The 18,775-nt window shown below is 57.4% G+C and overlaps 5 protein-coding genes across 5 annotated transcripts; 3 read left to right on the plus strand and 2 right to left on the minus strand.

Moving 5' to 3' along the window:
- Window positions 1-1,583: 1,583 nt before the first annotated feature.
- UV8b_07191 (uncharacterized protein) lies at window positions 1,584-3,123 on the plus strand (the record flags this gene model as incomplete). The annotated part of the gene is made up of 4 exons (XM_043144688.1): window positions 1,584-1,902; window positions 2,042-2,277; window positions 2,344-2,734; window positions 2,813-3,123. 4 exons carry the CDS (start codon window positions 1,584-1,586, stop codon window positions 3,121-3,123), a joined length of 1,257 nt encoding a protein of 418 aa, XP_043000623.1.
- Window positions 3,124-3,947: 824 nt separating this feature from the next.
- Window positions 3,948-5,949, minus strand: UV8b_07192 (uncharacterized protein; the record flags this gene model as incomplete). Its single annotated transcript, XM_043144689.1, has 3 exons — window positions 3,948-5,592; window positions 5,673-5,769; window positions 5,841-5,949. The coding sequence occupies 3 exons, from the start codon at window positions 5,947-5,949 to the stop codon at window positions 3,948-3,950; spliced, it is 1,851 nt and encodes a 616-aa protein (XP_043000624.1).
- Window positions 5,950-8,048: 2,099 nt separating this feature from the next.
- Window positions 8,049-10,299, plus strand: UV8b_07193 (uncharacterized protein; the record flags this gene model as incomplete). The annotated part of the gene is made up of 3 exons (XM_043144690.1): window positions 8,049-8,509; window positions 8,936-9,236; window positions 9,316-10,299. The coding sequence occupies 3 exons, from the start codon at window positions 8,049-8,051 to the stop codon at window positions 10,297-10,299; spliced, it is 1,746 nt and encodes a 581-aa protein (XP_043000625.1).
- Window positions 10,300-12,892: 2,593 nt separating this feature from the next.
- Window positions 12,893-14,567, plus strand: UV8b_07194 (uncharacterized protein; the record flags this gene model as incomplete). The annotated part of the gene is made up of 2 exons (XM_043144691.1): window positions 12,893-14,014; window positions 14,136-14,567. 2 exons carry the CDS (start codon window positions 12,893-12,895, stop codon window positions 14,565-14,567), a joined length of 1,554 nt encoding a protein of 517 aa, XP_043000626.1.
- Window positions 14,568-16,817: 2,250 nt separating this feature from the next.
- UV8b_07195 (uncharacterized protein) lies at window positions 16,818-17,922 on the minus strand (the record flags this gene model as incomplete). Its single annotated transcript, XM_043144692.1, has 4 exons — window positions 16,818-17,012; window positions 17,121-17,184; window positions 17,302-17,462; window positions 17,650-17,922. The coding sequence occupies 4 exons, from the start codon at window positions 17,920-17,922 to the stop codon at window positions 16,818-16,820; spliced, it is 693 nt and encodes a 230-aa protein (XP_043000627.1).
- Window positions 17,923-18,775: the final 853 nt, after the last annotated feature.

An 18,775-nucleotide genomic window follows, 5' to 3' on the forward strand; every position in this document is an offset into this window, starting at 1 on the left:
CGGATCAACCGTTCAAAGGATAAACGTGCGAGGCCCTTCCTTAGCAAAGGAGACGGAAAAAAAAAAAGTCAAAGCAAAAAAGGAAAAGGAAGGGAAAGAAAGAAGAAAAGGCCAACCAGTCATTGCTTCACAAGGTGACTTACTCCGCTCTCGAGATGGGCAAACATTGTTCTGCAGATTGGCCGCCGAGGCAGCGTCGCGTGCAGATCCAACATTCAATAGTCCCTCCAGAATCGGCAGCATGAGAAGCGTCAAAGCAACCAAACCCCAAACCCCACGGTGCACCTGGGAGGAATGGCCAACAATACTCTATTGGCCCCCAAGGTCAAAGGCCGGCCGTCTCCTCTACAACAAGCAGGCCTTTTTTCGTTGTCACCGTGCTCATCCGCCACCGTGCTGGCAAGGCCGCCCTTGACGACTCGATTTCGTTACAGAACCGGACTCTGACGGCGTGCCTCATCTGCAGCGCGGGGATAAAACTACTATGGCAGGCGGGCTCAGGGGCTAGCATTTCGGGTGCCACCGCCCGCTGAGGAACTGATCGATCGAGCACTAGCGCCTCGACTATCGACTCTTGAGGGTGGAGGTCAGTTTCTCAGACATGTCCTCGGGGGCTGTGCCGAAATTTTGCGGTTATAGGAGAGCGCTTTTCGGGCCGTCTTGAATCCTGAATCCCGAATCCCGAATCCCGAATCCTGAATCCTGAATCCCGCTTCCTGAATTTGAGCCCTGTCGGTCATACTAGGTCCGAGACAGCACAACTGTCCAACCACCACCACCTCGCAAACTTTCGGCCAGCACCCGTCTGATCGGTCAACGCTACTTGGTGCTCGTCATTTGCCTTTACCCAGATTGGAAGGTTGCCCTTCAAGCTGCTGCCCCCGCTTGTCTGAGTAGTCCGTCCCTATCCCAAGGCGCTCAACATGAGGAAGGCAATCTTTCGACAGCCTCGGCTTCTGCAGCAATGTGTCTCAACCAATTTTTCAATGTTCGCCGGCGGGCTGGCTTGCCAATTGCACAGCATCGACAAAGAGGAACGCGCCGCGCTTCACTTATGCCGAGTGCAATTGACGTTGCATTCTGTCGTTTTTTTTTTCGGATGGACTCCGTCCGTCGCCTCTATCGTTGTTTGGCACGTGCAAGAGAATCGTCGTTGACTCCCAAGGTCGGTTTTGCACCGCAGGGCCCCTTGCAAACGTCGGTTACCACACCAACGTGCCATTCATCTGTTTGCCAGGCAGGAAGGGAGGAGCGCAAGATAGCCAGACGTTGCCATCCTGATTGGCTTGTTGCGCGCATTCAACCCCCCCCAACCGGATGCTTTGTCCGCTCTGCGCCTTCTCAACGTAATCTAATATCGTTCTTCCTGCGCTCGCTGGGTCGGCAGCAGGCAATCCCAGCATCCTCGAGCGTTATTTATAGTCAAATCCCGCCAAAGCCGGGCGCGGGGAAATAAATGTGGTGATTCTCCAGCAGTACTTAAGCGCTGAATCTCCGACACGCAGTTCTTCTTCTCGCCATAGCCGTCTACCTGCTTCAGCGCCCCATCCTCGGCTTGTTGTTTCCGAATCGCGTCGGAAAAGATGAAGGTCGCTCTCCTTGTGGCGTCGTTGCTCAGCACGACTGCCGCCGGCGCCGTCCGGCCCAAAGCATCCTACGACGGCCACAAGGTGTTCCGCGTGCCCGTCGCTGACGACGGCTCGAATATCCGCAGTGTCATTAAGAAGCTGGGTCTGGTTACGTGGAAGCCGCCGGGCAGGAAGGGCGCCTTTGCCGACATCCAAGTCCCGCCAGCTCAACTGGACTCGTTCCACGACAGCATGAAGGGCCACCAGCTCATCACGATGCACGACGATCTCGGAAAGTCTATAGAGCGGGAAGGTGCATTCCAAGCTTATTCCGGTACGTTGCGGCGAGACATGGCGGAGCAAGAGGAGAACCGAGGACAGCATCATCAGCATCATCAGCATCATCAGCATCATCATCATCATCATCATCATCATCCTGATTGAGCTAGTGGGCAGCTGACGCCGGGAAATAGCTGGCTCCGCCAACCGCACCTGGTTCGAATCCTATCACGCCTACAGCGACCATGTCCAGTGGCTCAGCGACTTGGCCAGCCGGTACCCAAAGATGTCCAAGCTGGTCAGCTCGGGCAACTCCCTGCAGGGCAACCCCATCCCCGGATTGCACATCTTTGGACGCTCCGGCCCTGGCAAAAAGCCGGCCGTCGTTTTCCACGGCACCGTCCACGCTCGCGAGTGGATCGCATCCATGGTTCGTCTCGTCTCGGCTCAACAAGCAAAACCCTCGCCGGGATGGTGTGCTGACTCGAGGAACCAGGCCGTCGAGTACATGATGAGCGAGCTCGTTACAAACTACGGTTCAGACACGAGCATCACTGCCTTTGTCGACAAGTACGACTTCTACCTGTTCCCAATCGTCAACGTCGACGGCTTCAAGCACTCCCAGACCGTGGACCGCCTGTGGCGCAAGAACCTCCAGCCCAACCCCGGAAGCAGCTGTCGCGGCCACGACATCAATCGCAACTGGGACTACAAATGGGGCGGCCAGGGGGCTTCGCCAAATCCCTGCGGGGACGACTATGGCGGCGAAAAACCCGCCGACGCTCCGGAAACAAGGGCCTTGGCCGCGTTTCTTCACGGCGTCAAGGCCGCGCAGGGCCTGAAGCTGTACATCGACTACCACTCCTACGGCCAGCTCTTCATGACGCGTAAGGGTTCCCTTGACTGCCGCGAAAAAAGTTTCCTCGGCCCCTCCCCTCCCCCGCAGCGCTAATGAGTCGGCAAAGCCTACGGATACTCTTGCTCCGCCCGAGCCCGCAACGACAACGAGCTGCAGTCCCTCGCCAAGGGGGCCGTCGACGCCATCTACGCGGTGAACAAGGTCAAGTTCGACCACGGCCCCATCTGCAACATCATCTACCAAGCCACAGGGTCCAGCGTCGATTACGTGGCCGACGTTGTCGGGGCCGACTACACGTTTGCCTCCGAGTTGCGCGACATGGGTGAGCACGGGTTCATCCTGCCGCCGGAGCAGATTGTGCCCAGCGCCAAGGAGGCCTTTGCCGGAGCCGCGTATCTGCTGCAGCACATGAAGTAGTCGATGAAACTCGACAGCTGAAGGAAATGCATGGCAACGAGAAGTCTTGGTGCCACCACACCCCCCTTTCTGGCTTGCACAGCCGCCGAAGAAGGTGAGCGAGCTTGATGGTGCCCGCACAGCCGTGCCCAAAGGTGGCAATTTTCAGTGGCAGTTTTCAATGGCAGTTTGCAGTGGCAGTTTGCAGTGGCAGTTTGCAGTGGCAGTTTGCAGTGGCAGTTTGCAGAATATGAGGCAGCCAAAGTCGTGCTGGGAAACTGCCGCATCATCGAGCTGACTGACTGACTGACGGGGCTGCTGGGTGATTTCGGCATGAACAAGCGCGGTCGCTGCGATGCCGCTGGTGCTAATTCTGCATGGTTTGATCAGAGTCAAGCGACCGAGTTCAAGGTATATGTAGGAGAGCATAATACGCCCTAGTGAATAAACTTGTCAAGTCAAGCCCCTGAAAGCCAGGCAGAACCCAGGCGAGCATAACCCGCGCAGAACGGTTGGCGAAATCAAGCCCCTACAAGCCAGGCGGAATTAGATGAGCGTAATACGCGTAGATTTGCTTCGCAAAGTCAAGCGACCAAGGAGCCAGGTAGAACCGGGAGAGCATAATCACATAAATCAGGCGTCCAGCACATGACAGCAAGCAAATAGGGTTAGGATCTGATCTGATCGAGACATTTACATGGATAACCCAACTTATACAACACCCTTTTGGCATTTTCAGTGCGTAGCCAGTAGGACGCCAGATGGAAAGCTTGCTACGCCCATGGGTCCGTCCGTCGGGCACCTCGCCGCGTGGTCAGTGTGCGAATTCGCATCCAAGCTCCTCCTCACGCAGCCACCGCATCAGGCGCGTCGCCCGGCCTCTTCTCCGAGCCCTCCTCCGAGCCCTCCTCCAGATGGTCGACAAACGACAGCAGTCTCAGGCGCCACATGTACATGTTGTGCAAGTCGGCTCGCCACCCCGCCTCCGACAGGTTGTGCCCCGTGATGAGAATCATCATGAAGAAGGACTCGATGATGCTGGGGGGGATGTTGCAGAGCAGCTGGCCGGTCGTGGTCCACTTCATGGCGCTCGCGCCCACAATGAGGCCGATGACGACGCCGACGCCCAGGATGACGGTCGCCTCGTGGGCGCAGACGCGGCCCATGCGTTCCGACAGCCTGTAGTTGATGGAGCCGAGGTTGACGACCGCCTTGCCGGGGGTGGGCACGCCAATCTCGTCGGACAGCCCGACGTCGTCGAGCTTGGCGCTGTCCAGCGCCGCCTCTTCGTACTGGTGCAGACGCTGCTGGACGTTGCGCAGCACGAAGCCGTCAATGAGGCCCACCAGGCCGGCGTAGGTGCCGATGAGAAGCCACCAGTTGTCGTTCCACTGCATGGCTGGGCCGATGGCGATCCACACGACCAGGACGATGACGAGGAGCGCGATCCCGACAAGGGTCCCCACGACGTCGGCGTAGTAGAAGATGACGCGCTGTATGGCGTTGATCCGCGGCGCGGGAACCACTACGGCGGGATTCTCCTCCGAGTCGCCGGTGAGGAGGCGCAGTTTGAGCTCCACCTCCGAGTCGACCTGGAAGATGGAATCGATGCACTTCTCGACGTACTTGTCGTGGCGTTCGCGAATGTTGGCCAGAAAGGCGAATATGAGCACCATGAGGGCCGACGTGGCCGAGTTGATGTACAGCTGCCACCTGTCGCTCCATTGGCAGTAGTGTCCAAAGGCCAGCCAGATGCCGATGCTAACCCAGTACATGCAAATGGTGCCAAAGTGGCCGAGGAAGGTGGCGAACGAGTTGGACACCTTGCCCGCCCAGTTCTCCGACGGCAGGTCGGGGCCGAACTTGGAAGACGAAGTGTTTTCGATCTCACGGAGAGAAGCGCGGCGGTAGCGACCGCTGGCGATGACGTGGCGGAGCATTCTTTTTTGGCTGACGATGCGGGACTTGAGGCTGGCCGAGACGCGGACTTGCTTTTCGTAGCCGTTGAGCTGCTGCCGCATGAGGAGCGAGTCAAAGAGGTAGCTGATGATGGCCTGGATGTCGGAAATGAGGGCAGCCCAGTTGTCCGTCTCGCCGTAGTGAATGCCAGTCAGGGCCCAGACCGCGAGACCGGCAACGATGACGAGGAAGACGGGCTCTGAGCCAGAGGCCCTAACCATCGCGTCGAGCCATCGGTCCAGCTTGTTCGTCTTGGTGTGCTTGACGTAGCCGGTGACGTTTTCAACCGGCTCGGACACCTCATCCGACTCCTTGACGACAATACCGAGCTTGCCTTGAGGTTGGTTGAAATGCTTGGACAGGTATTGCGTGGGAGCCCTGTCTTGGATGTCCCCTTTGGTGCCTGGGGTGGCGAGGAAGTGGATGATGTGCTTGAACATTGTTGGCGTGGGGGGAGCACGGGAACTCTGAGAGGCTGGCGTCGGGGATAGGGAGCAATACACCCGGGCGGGCAGGTTGAGTTTCTTGGCACTTGATTTCAGGTTGCGCGGCTCAAGCTAAGGCGGCCACAGTTCTTCGGCAACGTCAAAAAGAGTCATGCCCAAGAGAACATGAACATGGCCGTGGAAGGAAGTGTTGGTCTCCAGCGTTGATGTCGTCGCGGTGCGGTGATGCCCACGACGTGTTGTCTACGGTTGCTCGGGAAATCTGGCCAGGAAGCAAATTGTCAGTTTTGACCCAAGGCGGCAGGCATGACAGCATACGGAATTCCGACATACGGTCGAACAGGCTGCGGCAAGCAGTGGGCAAGCAGTGGGCAAGCAGGTGAACGGTTGGCTGGTTGTGCTGAGACGAGAATGTCGAGAAGACGTGGCACACGGCGTACATTTAAGCTCATGGCCGCCGCTTGGTGATGATGGCGTGCCTGGCGGCGGTCAGGTCAGGTCAGGCCAGGTCAGGTCAGGCCAAGGGCCCAAGCATAACGGGCGTTCGGCATCCTGCAAGGCCGCCCGGTCGCTCTGTGCTCGTCGGCGGATTGCTCGATTCGGAAATATGGGCCATCTGAGGGATTTTAGCAATGTTTGAGGGCGGCTCGCGTTGGGGCTGGTGGGCTGTGCTGGCTCATGAGGAGTTGAATATGAGGAGTTGAATATTATTAGTTGGCCTGGGATGGATGGAGTACAAGGGAGGAGGGGAGGCGAAAATTTTTCTTGTCCTTGATTCCAGCCGCTGCCACTTGCCTGCTAGTGCCTGCCAGGTGCCAGGTGCCAGGGTGCCAGGTGCCAGGCTGCGAGAACCCCCCACTTGGACCAGCTTTTTTCTCGACGCCTTTTCTGGCTAAATTTCAATGTTCCAAATTTTCCGCCCCTAGGCTAACGACATCGCGCATCAGACGGCAGGCCTAGACCGTCGCGAATGGCACGGAATCCTACGGATTGCGGTCTGTCTGTCTCTACGTGCGACGGACAGGCATAATGCATGCCCCCCTGTGATGCCCGACATGCTACGTCGCACATGTGACATGACATGCCCCCCCGTCCCTCGAGGCCCCTTCTCCTCTTCGTCTCTTCCGCAGTTGCGCACAGCCATCTTCTTCAGCCGCATGGCATGGCACCTGTCGCCGCTAAGGTTCAGCAGCTGGCAAAGCTGCCAAAGGCCCAAGATACCGATCAGCGTGCTGTGCCGCCCACTTTAACTTCCGATGTCGTCTTTCCGACGGTGGCATCACTCTGTGGGGGCCATCGCGGCACGATCGCCGTCGACATTTTCTTTCTCTTACGAACAAGGGGGAGGGGGTGGGGCAGGGCAAGAAAAGCACGACTTTTGCCCCTGGGTCTACCAGCCTCGTTCCCGTCTTCATCATCAGGTCAGATCGCTTGCTCTTGGCTAGACGCCGTTTCCCGGCCCCCAAGTGATGAGGAAAGCGGAGCTTACCCTGCAAGAGAAGCGTAGCTTGCCGCTTTGACTCGTTGAATTGCAGTTACAGTAATAAATAGTGAGACGGTCCGAGACGCTACAGCCAGCCTCCATCAGGTAAGCAAAGAGCAGAGCTTTGCCTGAGATTTGCCGTGGAAGCCAGGCGATGGGGGGCAAGCGAACTGGGTCCGACAAACGACGGGACGGTAACATATCCGGCGCACCCTGGATGCAATCATCTGGTGTGGAGATATCATCTCGTGTGGATGGGTTCCAGCCTCGTGAGTGATGACCAACCAGGCAAGTTTGGTGCTTGCTTGTTGAAAGCTACGGTGTTGCCCGGAACCAAGGGAACATGGCCTAATCAGCAGTGTCGGTCTTTGATTCGCTTCACTATTGATGTTTTTGATGCTTCAACAGCGTCACGCATAGTAACCGTTTACGTCGGACACTGGGGCCTGTCTAAACGCATCTGAGCCCTCTCTTCAATGGCAAGCGATCCCTAGATGCGGTGGACGACGACGACGACCATTTGGCAAAGCGCGTCGAGGAGTTGGAAGTCGTAGGCTAGGAATGAGGCACCTTGCTGGATATTGCTGCAGGTTTTCACTGCCAACGCTCGATTCTGGGTTCTGCCTAGACCCGCGCTGCCGACTTCATCGCTCGCTGCTTTGTTTGCAAACTCGATTGCCCCGTTTTTCTTCTTCTTCACCCAGTCTATCGGGCGGGTTGCACGAGTTGCGCTTAAATCAAATTACGAATCACGAGTTTCACCACTCCACAAGGAAAAGCACACAGCCAATTCCAAGTGAAAATAGTCGCCTTCAGATATCCGGGATTTACTAATACATAAAATGCCAAGCCTTACACGTAATATGAGTAAGGAAAAATCAGGATGTACTATTGCCAATGCATTGCATGGCCTATTCATTTAAGGGACTAGAATTCGTCGCATTGGATGGGGAAGCATCCTGGGCCGATGCGATACCGTGGGATCAAGGCCTTGATAGCAATCCCCCCAGTACTTGTCTCCCCTTTCCGTTGTTGTATTGCATCGCCCATCGCCCAAGATGAAAGCCTTCATTCTTCGCACCGTGGCCTCTCTTTGGCTTGCATTAGCGACACTGCCTGCTACACCCGAGGCTGCGATCATCACTGACCCGCCGACTACGACTACGACTGCGACGGCGACGGTGACGGCTACTGCAAAAGACGAACGCATAAACCTCTTCAACTTGGCCGCCGCCTCCATCGAAGAAAGGCCGCTCCGAAACCACTACTACTACCTGATTACGGAAATTTTGGGACCAACGCGTGGTGACACCTGCAAGAATGGCTGCTACCCATCACTAGAAACGATTGTAAAGGAATACGCCGCAGTGTTGCAAAGATGGCTGAATAGCAGTGACGACGAAAAGGCCTCGAAAGCCTTGCTCAAGCTGGCAAACTCGCTGGGTGATAAGAAGTATCCTGTTTCACAAAAGGCTCTCGACGATTTCCTAATCGCGGTTTTGGAGAGAGTGCGAGGAATGTAGATTGCAAACAAGTCTGGTACAACGAGTAGTTCCTAGGAAGGGGCTGGTAGACCATCCGGACCGTATTATGTCGGGTCGGATGGGTGTCCTTGTATCTCTATGACGCTTGCATATTGAATTTAGCGATAGCCGGCTTGGCGGACAATCGAATTCCCCGGCTGCTGATTGGCTGTGCAGATGGGAAACTGACTGAAGGCACGTGGTTCGCGAAGTCGGGGCTCGGGGCTCTGGGCGCCCCACAAGTCAGGATGGATCCCAGCCTCTTTAATCGAATCCACACTTTGCCAAGTGACGCGTGTGCAGTGTGCCGTGTGCCAGATGTTTCCCCGAAAGCTCTTCGTGAGTCTACGATGTTGGATCCATGCATTGTTTTCTCGGCTATGGCGACTTTCACCTTACTTGGGAACCCCCCCCCAAGCCAGCCAGGAGCATGCCGCCGCCGCCAGAACCGGGGATGGTGGTGTTCCTGACGAGTTCCTCGTGTTGACCGACGATGAGCTGGTGAGAGCCGGTGACGATTTCGTCGACTCGCTGATGCCCCGAAAAATTGAGGCGCTGGCCTCTCGCTACAACGGCGGAAGAACCTGTCGGATTGTAGGTGAGGACAGGGGCAGCTACAACGCCTGCTTCTTCGTCAAGTTTGATGACGACAACGAGACGTGGGTTGTGAGGATTCCCATTGAACCTGCACTCCACAACCCGTGGCAGGCGCTGCTCAGTGAGGTAGCTACTATGAAGTGAGTGTTCGCCATGTCGTCGGCGAACCATCAGCTAACTCTTCTATTGTCTCGTACGCGTCAAGACGAGCATTCCAGTGGCCAAGATTCACGCATACGGTCGAGGCGAACAACTGACGGCCAATCCCGCCACAACGCAAATGTTTCTCGTTTTGGATTACATCCCAGGGACGCCTCTGACCAGAGAAAAGGTGCTTCGCACTGACACTAGGGTCAGAACCAACCTGCTCCGCCAACTGCTGGGCTATCTAGCAGAGATTCGGTCCATTGAGCTCCCTGCCATTGGGTCATTGAAGCCAACCGACGACGCGTCGCGGCCGACGGTCGGCGCCCTTCTTACTCAGTCCTCGAACGATGCTCGCCGGGACCTGCCACGCTTCGTGTCTGCCAAGGCATACATGGACTCCCAATTCGACCTTATTTCGAGCTATCTTCTGGCGCCCCGGCGTGACCATCCAGAGGACGAGGTTCGGTACGACATGTTCTGCATCAGTAGCATGAAGTCCTACTTTGATACCGTTATACAGCCCGAGCTAGACAGTGGTCCATTCGTTCTCAGTCATCCAGATCTAAGACCGAGCAACATCATCGTAAACGAACGGTCGGATATTGTCGGCATCATTGATTGGCAATTTACGAGCACCGTTCCTCGCCAGCTTTGCACGCCTCCGTCATGGGTCACCGGCCATGTAAAGTCTGACGATGCAAAAATGCTCCTCTTGCAGTTTTCAATGGCCATCATTCTCGACGACACGCTTCCCAAAGAGCTCGAGCTGGAGTGGCTTCAGCTTCCCAAGGAGGTCGAAAATTGGCGCGGACCGTCAAGCCCATCTTTCCACGTTGCTCATCTTATGCGCTGCCCTGCGGACCTCAATTTTGTTTTCTGGAAGTTTGTTGCCCAAGGACGAGATGCCAAGGAGCTTGAAGAGACCGAGGCTAAGCTTTTTCAGAACCCAGGGCTGGCTTCGGAGGCTCGTCGAATAGCGGAACGGAACCGCCAGTACACGGAGTACTTGAAAAGCCAAGGCAGATACGTCGAGGAGTCCTGACTTGTGGCGATCGGGTGCCGCCGGTAAAATGGTCGTCGACGCTGTATATTGCTATTCGCGTAGCCGCTTCTCCTCATCCTCAAGTCCGTAAAGCTTGAGCAACAGCAGAGCTGCGTTTTGTTACATCTCGTCTTGCCTTTGACAAGCCGGCTCGGCGACTTGGGCTTTCTGCTTATCAAGCGTGCCAACGTCGCCAGCGGGTCGACCTTCCCTGGAGCTTGAAGCGGACCGGGCATGGTCACGCAGCAACGGATTTCCGACCACGCAGCCGGCAACTGGGCCTCGGACGGAAAGGTGTCTGGTGCGTTGCCACGAGTTTTCTTCCGTAAAGCTGCACGTGGCTGGGGTTATTGAAAAGTACCGGGTCACCGTAGTCTACAGGGCGTAGGCAAGTGGGTTTCGCTATGTAGCACAGGGCTCTCACGCGTAGTGCGGTGTGTTCTGGTGTCAAGTACGACCAACGATGGTAGTCTTGACAGTGGAAGAAAAACTGTAGGCTGCAGAGATCAGGTTGGGTCATGGAAACCAGTATAAGTGCGGGCTTTTGGCGTTGGTATATAGAGCCGCATATCGCACGCGGCTGCGTAGGGATAGATGCGAGTGTACATGCGCACTCGTGCGCGTCTTACTCTAAGATGCAGCGTAGGGCCTCGTGGCTAAGTGTAATTATGAGGGCTAGGTTTGCAACTGGATAAACCGTAGGGGTTGTGTTGGCGGCATAGCGAAGCGTTACTCTGAGCCTTTGTTTGAATGTCGTGTAGATGGTAGTCGCTCTAGTTGCAACCCAGTCATCAATCAATAGGACACTCGAAACGGCAGTTCGAAAAGGGATGTTTTATCAAAAGCTACCCAGGGACGACCATGTGAGCGGCGGGTATCGCCTCTGCTTGCGATGGCTGCAATATACCACGGTAATGGATTGTAGCGGCATGCGCGGAGTTTGCATATATGCTGCGGTAATGGCTGCTGATGCGTGGCGATGTGTGCCGTCATTTAGTCATGACTGTACATATATATACATATATATATGCTTCGCTGTACATGTGTGTCCGGAGATGACAGGCTGCATGTGTAAGTCAGCAGCAGGTAATGGTACTGATTCCACCAAACAATCGATACCGTCTATGTCCTGCCCATCCCCTGACACACCTATCCACGGTATTTGGCCGACCACGACCACCCTGTCGAAAAGCGTACGTGGCGCCCTGCGAGATGATTTGCAGGTACGTCTAGCGAGGCGGTGTCAATGACCAAGGCCGAGAGGCGTACGTTGACAATGTCAAAAGGACCTGACGACAGCATCCGGCACGTCTGCAAGCACGCACCGTTGCCTCGGGGCCAGGCGATCTGGGAGCCCTTCTAGGCCCGACTTGGGTGATCCGTGCCTGCGAGCTCCGTGGATGGATCGAGCTGCGGCAGCGTATCTAGGAGCCGTGGCCTGACAACTGTCCAAGCTGGCTCTTCGTGTTGTCATCATTGCGGGGCTGTATGCCCAGTTCCTGTGCCGCATTGGCAATCTTGCAGGGTCTTTTAGACTCGAAGCAGGTGCTCACATGTCGATTGCAGTCGGCATACTCTCGAGAGACAGTGGCGGCAGCGAACGCTACAGGCTGGTTTGAATCATCGATATAAGGTTGTCAGTCATCTGACTGAAGCCTCGGCAAATCCAGTTGTTCCGGGCAGCCTTGATCTCCAAGTAGAAAAAGTAGAGGCCGCCGTCTGGTAGGATCTTCCAGCATCTATCTGCCTCCTGTGTTGCTTCTCATGGGCTCATCGGGGATCGGGGGATCTGTGGCCCGGAGTTGGCCGGACTCGGAAAAGCGCCGAGCTGCGCCCTGGCCGTCTTCAGCGGTTTAGGCGTAATTGGGTGGCTCTTGGTGGTTTTCAACAAAATGGCTGGGCGTTTTATGTCATACTCTATTTGACACTGATGACTGAGTATGCATAATGGAATTAGAAAATTTAAGCTCACAACTGCAGGGAATCAAAAGCCTTTATATTATTATAGCTTATTAACAGGGGCAAGCGAGGCTAAGGCTTCTGGCTTATTGCGGCGCTGCATAGGTGCCAAATTCAAATTCGCAGGCAAAGTTTCGGTTTCCCTGCAAAGAATATGTATGCCTCTGTCAACCATGGAGACGTGCTTTGATGATTGGTCTATTTCCGCCCCACTTGTGTTTCGTGACCACGGCATACAGGCGGCTCCTGCTAGCGCGGTACATTGCAAGCAGGGGTTCTTGGAGCTATACCACTGTGTACCCTTTTTTTTTTATTTTTTTTTTTTTTTATTAAATGACGCTCCTATGAAAGTTATGCTGTACCAGCATCTCTACTCCTTCTGGGAAAGTGCTAGGTTTTATGAAAGACGCTTGGGATTATGGCCTCTGTCATCCGATCCTGGCTCTACACCACCCCCCTTTTACTAGCAAATAAAGCAATCCGACTCGACTGAGCTGGAGATCGACTGAGCTGGGGAGCCGCCGACTGCTTTGCTCGCTCCCCTTTTGTCGATAGAAATCCGAAAGTCCTCTTCGACATCCCCGGGTCGCAGGCAACAGCCCGAGAGACCTGCCATGCCGCGCTAAGTCACGCCATGTGCATCCTCAAGGGCCCAGCTGAGTCGCCGCGCCTGGGCCGAATGGTCAACAAGAGGCTGCTGCGCGTCATCATCGTCGCTGGAGTCTTTCTGGCCTCGGCCGCGGCTCTGTTCGTCGGCGGTCGCTACCGAGGCCCCAGAGTGGCTCCCTTTTCGCGCAAGCACGTCGGTCCCGACAGATACGACTTCACCACGACGAGCCGCTTCTTCCCTCTCAAGTTCGAAGACGCGGCCAGGACGAAAAAGGAACACCTCTGCGGCTCCTTCCCGAGATTCCTGCTCCAGCACGTCCAGCCCGTGCTCAAAGTCGGGCACAGCGAGAACCAGGCGCGGCTGGACGCGCATTTCAAGACGACCTCGTCGTGCTTCACCAAGGATGAGCTGTTGGTCGTGTCCGACCTCGACGAGGTGGTGCACGGCCACCGCACCGTGGACGTCCTCGCCGACCTGCCCGCAGGCTACCACGATCTGGACAAGAACCCCGACTTCCGACATTACCTGAACCAGAGAGACATGCACCGAAACGGCAGCCTCAACGACAAGACGCAAGGGTCCATTGACGGCTGGATCATTGACAAGTACAAGTTCCTCCCCATGGTCGAGCGGGCTTGGTTGGCCAGACCCGGCAGGGCCTTTTACTTCTTCTTCGAACCCGACACCTACGTCTTCTGGGACAACGTGTTTCGCCTTCTCGAAAACCTGGACCCCGAGGAACCCGTCTACATGGGCTCCCCCTCCCCCGGCCGGCACGACGTCGATCGAGACATGAAAACCTGGTTCGCTAACGGCGGCCCGGGCGTGGTCTTGAGCAGGGGCGCCATCAGAAGCCTTCTGAGGCGCCGCACCGACGCCAACGGCCACTACATCGACCCCGTCATCACGGAGAAGTGGCAGGATCTGGTAGCCCGCGAGTGCTGCGGCGACAGTGTGCTCGGATGGGCGTTGTGGAACGCGACGGTGCAGGTGCAAGGGTACTGGCCCATGTTCAACCCTCATTCTTTTCACAGGATTCCCTACAGCGATGCATACTGGTGCCAGCCCGTGTTGACGCTTCACAAGACGTCTCCAGAGGACGCGACCGACTTGTGGCACTGGGAATTTTCCCAACGCGAGAGAGACGTGAGTGGTGCAAGGCTTTTGCCAACTGACTGGACCCAAGAAAAAAAAAAAAAAAAACTCCATTTCCGCCGGGGCTCATTTGTGCTAATTCCCTCTTCCGTTTTCTTTCGAAACCCTGCAGCGGCCGATGCTGTATGCCGATCTCTGGCGCCTGCGACATCCCGGCAAACCTGGTGTTCTGGATAACTGGGATAACGGCGACTGGGACAGGCTGGACCCGCCAGCCGATGCCTCGATTGACACGTTTGAGACGTGCGAGCGGTACTGCCGCAACGAGCAACGGTGCCTCCAGTGGACGTGGCTCGGCGGAGATGAGAAGAGGTGCATTCTCATGAGCTCGATAAGCTACGGATCCGCGCGCAAACCAGAGTACGTGGACGCTGACGAGAAGCGAGAGGCCTCGCCGGCGCAAGAGGCCCGCGAGAAGAAGAGCGGCAAGAAAATGGTCGCGTACCGCAGCGGGTGGGTCGAAGATCGCATCCAAGAGTGGGTGGATGCGAGACGATGCGAAGCCGTGCAATGGGTCGGGCCCAGCACCAGCCGGATATTCTAGAAAGTTGCGCCGGCAACGGCACTTGCAGACCCTCGAACCTCGGACCTCGGACCTCGGACCTCGATCTGGATGGTGACTTGGTATGCGCAACGGCATTCCGGAGCACGCTGGTCTGTTCGTCTGGGGCATTGCTCTTTGATGAGTGGCAAGTCTACGGCGCAGAAGCGGGGTGTCCTCTTCGGAGTCGGGGATGCTTTGGGAAGCCGAGTGCAGCTCGTCGTGTCTCGGCATGGCATTCTCTCTAGGCGACAGCCAACAAGAAACGACCTCGGCCGCGGCATGTCCGCTCAATCTTGCCAAGCATGGCGCATCCGGGAGTCACGGCGGACAGGAGAAAACGACGAGTGTTTTGCATGTTGTTTGGACACTTCCGACTGAGTGTGCAAACCAGCCCCCCCCCTACTATTACTAGAGCAGCCAGACAAAAGTTCACCTCGGATCTTCTCCTCCTATTCCCTCCCATGACGCGCCCTCGACACCGGGTCGTCCTGGGCGCAGCCTCTCCACCGGCCGCCAAGGAAAGCTCGAATCCCATTTCTCCCGGGTTGCAAACCTGTGCTGAAACAGGCGAGCAGGGGATACAAGAGCCGGAGCAGCCCGCGCTCTCTGCGTGATTCCGTCCAACGACACGGTAACAAGCGCCCCCCGTCGACTTACCCGACGTTGCAAGTCATGTATGCGGTACCCTTTGCCGGTAAAATTGCACATTTGTCCGGCTCCAGTCGCTGGTGAATACGCCCCCTTCTGCCCGGGCTAGAACTTGCCGTTAGAGAGTGGCGGCCGGCAGGGTGTCCAATGGCACTCACGCAACAGTCTCGCAATGCGCTTCTGCAACCGTCACGACGGAGCTGATTCGGTGCTGGTCAGTCCGATGCCCTCCCGCGCGGCCAGGCTGAAGCACAAGACGTACCGAAACCCCGTCACGTCGGTGTCCACATTGTACAAAGGGTACCCCCTGCTCTTACACGAGTCGTCTTTGAAAACGAAGCCCTGGCATGGGTGTTAGCATGACGGTGGCATTAGCATGACGGTTAGGAAGGCAGAGAGAGAAAGCCTGGGGATGAGATACAATCACCCCGTAAAGGGTAGCAGCCGAGGCAAGGGAAAGGAGCGAGAGGACGGAGAGTAGCATGGTGCGTGAGTTTGCGGTTTCCTCGCACGCCTCTGTGTACCGCAGGATGGGGCGACGCTGGGCGACGAACCGACGTGAAAGCTTGGCTTGCAGGAGGGCTGGGAACGATTGCCTTGTGCCCTCTTTTTTTTTTTTCTTTTTTTTTTTTGTCGGTCTTGCGTTATTTAACTTGGTTTAGTATTCTTTGCCTCTTTTAATTTCTGCGGGCGGAAGAGGCGAGCTTCCGGGGGTGGGTTTTTCCCCGAGTCATGTACGGAGCAGACTTGGCTTATCAGCAGTCGGCACGACCCGGCATCGCGGGCAAAGGTTCAAAGAGAGTTTGCATACAAAACGTTGCATACCCTGGTCCACGTAGGACCGGGATATCTTGACCTGTTCCCGCGGGCTAATGTCGCCACGTGCTGGTGACGTACATTGGGTTCAGGCGGCGGCGGGTGCCATGGCCACGAGCCCGGGATTTGTGTAGGTCATTCCCGGCGAAGGGCGGTTGTGTCTCGTGATGTCGGGATCGATGATTCTGCGACCAGCGGCAGCGCAAGATGAAAAGGGCCTTTGCCGTTCTGGATCCGGGACCGGGCTTGATCCGACGATTGGTGTTGCTCGCAGCCGTCAAGGTCAACGCGTGCTGCTTGCTGCCCTCGACGTGGCTGTCACCAGGGGACTGGCTATTGCACGACTCTTATCGCAAGCAGCAGAATTCACGCAAACGGCGCAGGGTTGACCAAGCTATGGACCGTTTCTGTAACCTTTCTGCACCGTTTCTGTAACGTTGTTTTTTTTCTGCACAACAAGCCTGGCGCAAGAAGTCCTACAGCAGTCAGTCACGTAGACGTCGACATGCTCTAATACACGGCCAGAAGGGCGTCGAGTCGACCTTCACCACTGCCCCCGTCACGCCAAGCCCCCCCATCCAGCGCGCTTTTCAAGTTTGAACAAAGACACCTCCCTCTCAGAGCGAGGCCCCTGGTCGAGCCAACCAGGGACAAAAGCATCACATCATGGCTGACCCCCAACGCCCAAACGCCGCCGGGGAGGAAAAAAAAAAAAACCACAAAATATACCCTCGACAGCCCACAACCAAACGGCCCGAAACCACGGGCAAACGGCCAGAACCCCAATCACTCCAGAATCGCGTCGACAACCTGCTCGAGGAGCGCCATCACCCTGGCCTTCTTGGCGGCCACCGTCGCCGACGAGGTGCCGGGCGCAACGTCGGGCTCGCGGGGCGCCGGGCCGGTTTCCGCGTATACCGAGTCGGGCTCGTTGATGAGGAGCAGCTGCAGCCGGAGGGATTTCCGGCACTGGTCGTACAACTGCTCGGGAATGGTTAAGACACGGCGGCCCTGCGGGAACGGAGGAGAAACGGAGAACGGAGAGCGTAGAGCGGGGAGGAGGCTCGCAGACGACAGAGCCTGCCTTACCTTTTGATTGCCCTCGTCGTTGGCGCGCAGCATCCGCGTGACCAAGGGCACCATGATGGGATTGCTGCCGTTTTTGCCGCGCGCGTTAGCCCCCCCCCCCGGGCCGCGCCGGCGCATGCGTAGGTGGAAACAAAAGCAAAAAAAAGAGGACGACAAAGTAAAGGGGGGCGGCGCAGCTCACCACGGCCGGCACGGATGGTTACCCGCCTTGCAGGCCGAGCATCGCAGCGAGTTGCCGTCGGACTCGACGCACCGGCCGCGGGCGCCCTTGCCCGCGATGGCGGCCTTGACGCACCCCTCGCACGGGATGGGTCGCGGAGTCCCCGGCGCGAGCTTCTGCGTCTGCCGCAACAACAAACACCGCCACCACCACCACCCCCGGGCCTTCCCGTCAGCTCAACTCGGTCTTGCCACCTTTACTCGGATTGCGCCCCCCTCCCCCCCCCCAGGGGCCGAGGGCCCGCGTGGGAGAAACGTTCGGGTCGCGCCGCGCGGAAGGGGGGGAAGGAGGGGTTCAGGACGGACTCACCCTCTGCCGCGCGGGGTGGGAGCACCTCCTGCGCTTGGGACCCGGCTCGCGGGGGGCGACGGCGGCGGCGGCGGCGGCGGCGGCGGCGGCGGCGTTGGACGAGGTGTCGACCGACGACTCGGGCTCGACGGAGGCCTGGCGCTGCTCGCCGGCGGCCCAGTCGTCGCTATTATGCGCGCTGGCGCTCGCGTCGTCGGGGCCGTACTCGTCGGGCGTGCCGAGCTCCCAGTGCTCTCTCTTCAGCATGGCTCGATGGCGCGCACCTCGCGGCATAGCAGGGCGGCTCGCAGCGTCGGCATGCAAAGGAAAGGGCAAAGCCTGGGAGATTCGCGCGGAAACCGGGGGTGGCGAAGCGAGGTGGTCAAGTTGTTGCGAAATGCTCTGCTCGCCTGCGCCGGGGGGGGGGGGGGAGGAACAGAGATGGATGATTGGCACGGGCACCGCACCCGCGTTCGGTCCGCCGGAACAGGGGAGGGCGAATTCGTGCGCAGCGTCCAACTTCTGGCGACGACGAGAGCCTGCTGGGATTTGGTTTGTTTTGTTGAGGATTCGATGGGTTTGCTGGTGTCGTGTGTCGTGTGTCGTGTGTCCGGTGTCGTGTGCCGGGTTGCAGGCTGCTGCTCGTTTGTCCTTCGTGGCCTCAATGCTTTGGAGCTGCGTGGCCGGCGCCACCGTGCTCGCCTGCCAGCCAACCGCCCTTGTCGGCGTACTAAGCACGCAGGCACGCACGCAGGCACGCAGCAAAAGTGGGTTCCGTGCGCGCTCGACGCCCGTCGGCGCATTCGTCGGCTCCACGGGCTGGTCTGGTCTGGTCTGGTCTGGTCTGGCCTGGCCCGGTCTGCATGCGTTTGCGCAGCCCACGTGCGGAAATCGCCGCCATCAATATGTAACAAGATAGGTGTTCAAAAATGCGCAAACAACCCCACATCAAACGCCTTCACCACGTTATCGCGTAAGAATTCAAATAGCCACAACTTGGAAAGTAATGCATTAATTCTGGTAAAATTGTCGGAATCGCCGTCGCAATTGCCCCCTTAATTGGGCATTGCGACAGATGTGCCGTTGCGTGCGCTGTGCACGTGACGTGTGTGCCGCCGCGCACATGATAGCCCCGCTTTTCCCTGCG

This window comes from Ustilaginoidea virens, chromosome 6 (genome assembly GCF_000687475.1).
Source record: "Ustilaginoidea virens chromosome 6, complete sequence".
Classification (NCBI taxonomy): domain Eukaryota; kingdom Fungi; phylum Ascomycota; class Sordariomycetes; order Hypocreales; family Clavicipitaceae; genus Ustilaginoidea; species Ustilaginoidea virens.